The sequence below is a fragment of the Nannospalax galili genome, unplaced genomic scaffold, assembly GCF_000622305.1.
Source record: "Nannospalax galili isolate Female #2095 unplaced genomic scaffold, S.galili_v1.0 scaffold6209, whole genome shotgun sequence".
Lineage (NCBI taxonomy): Eukaryota > Metazoa > Chordata > Mammalia > Rodentia > Spalacidae > Nannospalax > Nannospalax galili.
The window spans coordinates 1-7663 of NW_008359251.1; the positions used below are offsets into that span (position 1 = coordinate 1).

Sequence of the window (7663 nt, forward strand, 5' to 3'; positions counted from 1 at the left end):
ATAAAATGAAAATAAAAATTTTAAAAAGCAGTAGAGGGCTGGAGGGATAGCGCAGCCGTTAAAGGCTAAGGCTAACAACCAAAAAAAAAAAAAAAAGCAGTAGAATGCATTTCATCAGCAGAAACACAGTGGCACACTCAGAACTATAAAAATTCTGAAACCATCTAGTGAATTTCTTCCTCTTGTTTAAAAACTAAGATTTCTGGGGTTGGGGAGACAGATCAGTAGTAAGGGACCTTAGTTTTATCTTCAGAGCCCATGTAGAAAAGCCAGGCATAGTGGCATATGCTTGTCATCCCATGGGAAGTAGAGACAGGCACCCTCACTATCTGCTGTCACTGAAGAGCTGCTGCCTCCCCGTCTGACACTGACACGAAGGGCTCTTCCCTCACTATCTGCTGTCACTGAAGAGCTGCTGCCTCCCCGTCTGACACTGACACGAAGGGCTCTTCCCTCACTATCTGCTGTCACTGAAGAGCTGCTGCCTCCCCGTCTGACACTGACACGAAGGGCTCTTCCCTCACTATCTGCTGTCACTGAAGAGCTGCTGCCTCCCCGTCTGACACTGACACGAAGGGCTCTTCCCTCACTATCTGCTGTCACTGAAGAGCTGCTGCCTCCCCGTCTGACACTGACACGAAGGGCTCTTCCCTCACTATCTGCTGTCACTGAAGAGCTGCTGCCTCCCCGTCTGACACTGACACGAAGGGCTCTTCCCTCACTATCTGCTGTCACTGAAGAGCTGCTGCCTCCCCGTCTGACACTGACACGAAGGGCTCTTCCCTCACTATCTGCTGTCACTGAAGAGCTGCTGCCTCCCCGTCTGACACTGACACGAAGGGCTCTTCCCTCACTATCTGCTGTCACTGAAGAGCTGCTGCCTCCCCGTCTGACACTGACACGAAGGGCTCTTCCCTCACTATCTGCTGTCACTGAAGAGCTGCTGCCTCCCCGTCTGACACTGACACGAAGGGCTCTTCCCTCACTATCTGCTGTCACTGAAGAGCTGCTGCCTCCCCGTCTGACACTGACACGAAGGGCTCTTCCCTCACTATCTGCTGTCACTGAAGAGCTGCTGCCTCCCCGTCTGACACTGACACGAAGGGCTCTTCCCTCACTATCTGCTGTCACTGAAGAGCTGCTGCCTCCCCGTCTGACACTGACACGAAGGGCTCTTCCCTCACTATCTGCTGTCACTGAAGAGCTGCTGCCTCCCCGTCTGACACTGACACGAAGGGCTCTTCCCTCACTATCTGCTGTCACTGAAGAGCTGCTGCCTCCCCGTCTGACACTGACACGAAGGGCTCTTCCCTCACTATCTGCTGTCACTGAAGAGCTGCTGCCTCCCCGTCTGACACTGACACGAAGGGCTCTTCCCTCACTATCTGCTGTCACTGAAGAGCACAAAAGCAGGGCTCCTCCAGCCAGCACACTCAAGTGACAACAGATTCTTTTGTTTTTTTCGGGACAGGGTCTCACTAATCATGCTGCCCTAGCTGGCCAAGATCCACCTGCCTCTACCTTCTGAGTTCTGGGGTTAAAGGTGCACATCACCATGCCTGGCCATGGACAGATTCTTGTGAAAGTAACAACAAAGACTGGCAGTCTCTGGAACCAAAAGGTCCAGGAGAGAGGGTCTGGGCATGAAGTGACCTGGTTTTTCTCTACTCTGTCCCTCAATACATGGACATGACCCAAAGACAATACTTCGACCTTGCTTGGCCTCAGATTTTTCTTTTATACAACAGGGAAGCCTTGAGTAGAGGTACCTTCCATTACTAAAGTTTGGAGCCAATAATAATAATGTCCAAAGGCATACAGCAGTATACATTCTTTTCTAATAATTAATCCTTTGTAAGGGACCTGAAAAGGAAGAATTACATCAAATTATAACATGTGGGGCTCAGATCCTGGATTTGAGCCTCAGCACTGAAAAAAATAATACACATATACAAAAAAAGTACTTTCCATATTTCGACCTGACTATATACTAACAAAGGACCAGAAATACTTACACGGACCAAGGCAATAATTGGGGTTCACAATAATAATTCCTATACAGATTAACAGGAAACTTGTAAATTGGCCTAATCTCGAAAATCTGAATTTAGAACATCCTCGTTGTAGTATAGAGGTCATTGATAAAAAAACTGAAGATCCCATAATAAATACAAACCTGAAAAACAACAAGCTATTAATAGGTGGTCATTTCCAATTTTTACCTACGTGTCTTTGATATTTTATAATAATATGAGAGAAGTAACTAACACATTATTAGTCAACTACTAAAGCAATGTCAGGATAATATAATAATACAGGAAGGGATCAGAACATCCCTTCTGTGACAGAATATCTTGAAGTCCTGCCTTCTGAGGAAAATTGGTTAATATTAGATGGAATTTCCAAGGACAACCTTTCCAAGTAGCTGTCAGAAATGCTAGAATGTAGAATCCAAATAATGAGGCTTTCACTAACACTCTCAAGTTCTCGAGAAACAAAACATTCAGTTCATCTAGACATTCATTCCTGATCCACACATAGTACACACACACACACACACACACACACACACACACACACACACCCCATACATCTTTTATATACACATGCATAAACATGATTTCAAGCATATGAGCTACCCAGGAACACAATGTGTAGAAGGGGGGGTAGGGTGAATGATGGATGACAAGCAGAGGAATGCAGATAGCACTCAGATAAATAAAACCATCAGCCATCACGACTTCTGAGACGAAGCAACCAAGCTGGGGTGCAGCTCAGTGGCACAGTGCTTATCTTGTAAGCACAAGGCCTTGGGTTAGATTCCAAGCATCACACACACACACACACACACACACACACACAGAACACACACACACACACACACACACACACACACACACACACACATACACACACGCACACACACACACCATACATCTTTTATACACACATGCATAAACATGATTTCAAGCATATGAGCTACCCAGGAACACAATGTATAGAAGGGCTTGTGATGCAGGACTGGTCACAGAGAGGACTCCAGCATTTCGAAGACAAGGAGTGAGACAATCTGTTGGCTTTACCATGGGAACACAAGGTCAGCCACTGTCAGTCCTGCAAAATAAGAACTGTAAGAAAGTGGATTCTAGAATATAAATATTTTCCAGTGCACAAAGACAGGAACCACACACACAAACTCTGGCTTGAGACTCATCAACCAATCCCTCGGCCCTAAGGCATTTCCTGACCACAAAGCTGTTCATGGGAGAAAACTAGAACCACATGGACACATGTCACCTTTCAGCAGTACTATTCAAAATCTACCCTCTCCCTCCACCAGACACTGTGTCCTGTTAGCTGTTCAACAGAGCGCCTCACATGGAATGTAACTACAGATACTCAACTGTGCAAAAGAGAGGCTAGTACTTAGACACAAAAGGACAAGGACTCTTGTTCTAAATTTTTCTATTCAAATTTTTAATATTTTTATGGAAGGGGAAGCACATGCACACGTGCAGATCAGAGGACAACTCACAGAAGTCAGTGTTCTCTTTTTACCACATGGGGCCTGGGGACTAAACTCAAGTTGTCAGTCTTGGTGGCAAGCACTTTTATCTGCTGAGCCATTTTGCCGGCCCATGACTCCTGTTTTAAACAAATACTTAAACACAACTCAAATTCTATAAGCTCAAGACTCAAGGTCTGAGTATGGGGCTGCATCACCTGCAGACTCAGTAATTAATACAAGGAATCTGAGTGCCAATAGTCAAAAGCAATGAACCCTTTTCCAGAACCTTCCCCAGCCCTCTATAGGCATTATCTGGTCAGAATAAAGATGGCCAGGATTTCTCAAAAGTCAGTGAAGTATTCCATATGATTTTCTTGGTTCCCCCAAAAATCTATTCTTCAACCAACTATCAAGCCAGAATTGTAGTTATTAACTGCGTACCACTCAAACTAATCCTAGTTCAGTAGCACCTCAAGAAAAACCCTGTCTTACAAGGCAGAATCCCCAAGAATATGGCGGTTGTCATAGCTAGGCTGTAACAACAATCATTTCAAACCAAATCTTTTACGTTTTCTGCTGAGACCCACAGTCTCACAGCAGAAATCTTGAGTCTTCATGTCATCACATTGAAGCATTCTGGATCCACACATTACAGCTCTACAAAGGAAGAACAAAACCAAAGGGCCCCATGGAAAGCTCAGGGTCATTCTATGCAAGCAGTTCAGTGGCTCAGAAGAGGCCAGCAGACCCTGGAGTTCCCAGAGGGACTGCTAAGTCCTTGTGTGTCTGCAGTGCTCTCGGTGAACTAGAAGCAACACGACCTTTACAAAGTATCTTACCGTTCCAACTTGAATGTTTGAAGTACCAATACTTTCCACCTCCATAATTCACGAAGACCATGAGGACGAGAGATATCCTATAAAGCCAACAAAGAAAGGTTTGTGACAATGTGACAACAAATCATTGCTATGTAGACATACTTTCACACATGGTGCAGTATACGAAATGATTCTACAGAGCAGTTTATGACACAAGAAGAGATTTTAAAAGCTAGATGTTACTGTCTTCTGATTGCTATGACTGGGACTCTCAACATTTCTACACGTCTTAAGAAAAATGTTATACTTGGGTCGCAAGACTATTCAGTGGGTAAAGGCTGCAAACCTCATGACCTGGGTTGGATCCCCAAGACCCACGCAGTAGAAAGAAAACACTGATTGCTTTAAGTTGTTCTCTGACCTCCACAGGTACACCACTGTGGTAGGGGCTGCAGGGAGATGCCCCACCCTGTGCCCCAGGCTACTGACACAAAGATGACCCCTCCTGCAGACCTGCTTCAACCTCTGCCCAGACAAAAGGGAGGAGCGGGGCATAAATCAATGTCTACAGGTGCCCACAGTCTCATGCATATCTACATCTCCACCAAGACTCTGTGATGTACAACACCCAATCAGAACTAAATATGTATGCTTCCATTAAGGGGGACAAATAAACTGCAGTGTAACAAGAATACATAAGGTCATGCCCCCTGTGTCTAAGGCTTAGCCTTTGGACACAAATCTGCTGCATCTGCTGGCATGAAATAAACTCTACTTCATGGAATAAAGTCTCAGTGTCCTGCCTTTCTAGAAAAGTCTTACAATACTATGGCATACACATGTCCCCTACACACACACACACACACACACACACACACACACACACACACACACACCAAACAAACGTAATATAATTTTAAAGGAAATTTATACTGCACTACTAAAATTTATAATTTGATTATAGAACAACATCCAATAACTCAATTTTGTGTAAATTATTTGGATGAATCAGGTTGACCAACAGTCATAGAAGGCACGCAGCCACTGAAATCAGAACCAAGTAATCAAATCTTGAGCCTTGTTCTCTTGGTAGTCATGAGACCTAGGCAGATTCTTCTCAGTTACCTCTGAGCCACATGCTACCATAGGGGGCTGAATGTCCCACACATCTTAGGCATTTCTTGCTAGTTTCTTTCTACTTGTGAACCTCTTATGCCCAAAAGTGTCAGTGATGATAGGAAAGAAAGAGGAGTAGATATGATGGATTCTGAACACCACTAACCATGCAGAATATAAGACTTACACATGCTAAAGGGGTAATTTGCATGTCTTCTAACTCAACTGCTTAAAATCAAATCCTCGCTTTCCCATTTTTAGCAAGCCGAGACTGGGAAAGTTGCTCAATTCAATGGCTCCGTGTTTCATCTGTGAAACAGACCCAGTGAAAGGACACAGCTCATGGTATTACTAAGAGATCAAATAAGGCAAGTTAGAGTTGTGATAGGCATAGAAAACTATAAAATGGTTACTAATTTTATAGTATTGTGATTGATTTTACCAGCAGTTTTGTTAATTTGAAACCTGAAATGCTCTAAAATACAGGCATTTCAGAGTGTGGACATGATGTCCTAAGTGGAGAATCGCACGTCTGATGCCATGACAGCTCAGAGTGGAAGTGCAGGCACAGGGCTGGAGGTGGAGCAGGTCGTGCTTTCCACATGTGACCCCTTAAGTCAAGTCCCCAAAACCCCTTGTCTCTACCCCCAAAAGAAAAATCCACAAAACCCAAAGAGCACAGGTACACCCAAAACACTGTCTAAAATTACTTTCAGGTTATGTATATAAGGTGTACATGAAAGAAAACTAAATCTGTGTTTAGACTTAGACCCACATCCCCAAGATTTCTTGTTATATTCATGGAAACATTCCAAAATCTGAAACACTCTGGCTGCAGCATCTTGAATAAGGAAAGCCACCTATAAATAAACATAGCAAACAGAATTCTCAGCTGGCAGAAATGGGGGAAATGATACCTACACACTTTATTTTCTGCTACACAGTTACACAGTTTTTCAGAGTTTGTTTCTGGCCATCACTCTTCGACCAAGTAAAGAAGTAAAGAACAGTAACAACTTATGATACATTATTGTGGATCTGTGGTCAAAAAGGCTTGTTATCCAAGGTATTCTGCTAGTGATGGGTAAGAAGTTACTCTTTCCTACACTGACTCAGTTCTATATCTTCAAAGCTACCAGGCTACTTAGTGGACATAATGAGACAGACTGTGGTCCCAAGCACAGCCACTTGCCCAGACTACTGCACATACTAGTGGAAACTGGTTCTGGCCTATGCCACCACTCTTCTCTCTCAATATATACAAATTCTGTCTTTTCTGCATCATCTGTTTGCTTTCTGTTGCTGGGGAATGACCTCAGGGCCTTGTGCAAGTGAGGTAAGTGGTCCTCTAAGCTCTAGCCTCTTATCATGAAAATTTTCAAGTTAGGAGAGGCTGCCAACACTATTTTTGTCTTTTGAGAAAGGGCCTTGCTTGGTAGCCCAGGCTGGCTTTGAACGCTTAGCAATCCTCCTGCCTCAGCCTTCTGAGTGCAGAGATCATAGGTATGCACCACTACACCCAGCCTGACTTTATTATTATATCAAATAAATCTTTTCTAACCTAGAAAATAAAAAATATGGAGAATGTTGTAAGTTTATTGTGTGCTTATGTGTAAATTACACAATCTGACAAGGACCTGTACCCACCATGTTACAAGGGAACGCCACATACCCCCTAAATGTGTCCACGCAGCGGAGACGGTGTGGCAAGGGAGACGGGCGTCCTGTTTCTGATTGGCAATCAGCACTGAGAGAGTCTGCTCTGCCTGGGGATCCCAGCTCCTTCCAAACAAAGGGAGAAAGAGAAGCTAAGGACTAAATATTATTTGATATTTTAGGGAAGAAATTGGAGTGGAAAGTGAAGATAGTTTTTTGAACAATGATTTGTTTCTGTAAAAACTCCATCTAGAGTTTTGACATTCTAAATTAATTGCTTTTTTGTGCCTTTTGCTCAGCTTACTGGTATTCATGTTGACAATAACACAAGGAATTAGTTCCTGGTCTGAGGATATAACCCAGTGGCCTAATGCTTGCCTACCATGTGAGAGACTGTGGGTTCAATCCCAAACACTGCAAAAACAATGAAGTGATGCAAATGATCTAGTACAAACACAGAAATAAATATGCTGAGAATTTATTAGTCTAAATACATGTGGAGCCAGGCCCAGGGGCGCACACACCTTTAATCAGCACTAGGAAAGCAGAGGCAGGTGGATCTCTG

General features: G+C 43.8%; 1 protein-coding gene and 1 long non-coding RNA gene across 2 annotated transcripts; one reads left to right on the top strand and one right to left on the bottom strand.

Annotated features, from left to right (window-relative positions):
• Window positions 1-310: 310 nt before the first annotated feature.
• Window positions 311-2049, top strand: LOC115068401 (the record flags this gene model as incomplete). The annotated part of the gene is made up of 2 exons (XM_029558572.1): window positions 311-1319; window positions 1386-2049. Coding segments are annotated over 2 exons (1065 nt in total), but the record flags the coding sequence as incomplete, so codon positions are not given.
• A 41-nt stretch (window positions 2050-2090) lies between these two features.
• On the bottom strand, window positions 2091-7227 carry LOC103725633. Its single transcript, XR_606866.2, has 4 exons — window positions 7115-7227; window positions 4348-4424; window positions 3084-3114; window positions 2091-2176 (listed from the first exon to the last, which is right to left on the bottom strand). It is a non-coding gene; the product is annotated as an uncharacterized LOC103725633 (long non-coding RNA).
• Between the last annotated feature and the right edge of the window lie 436 nt (window positions 7228-7663).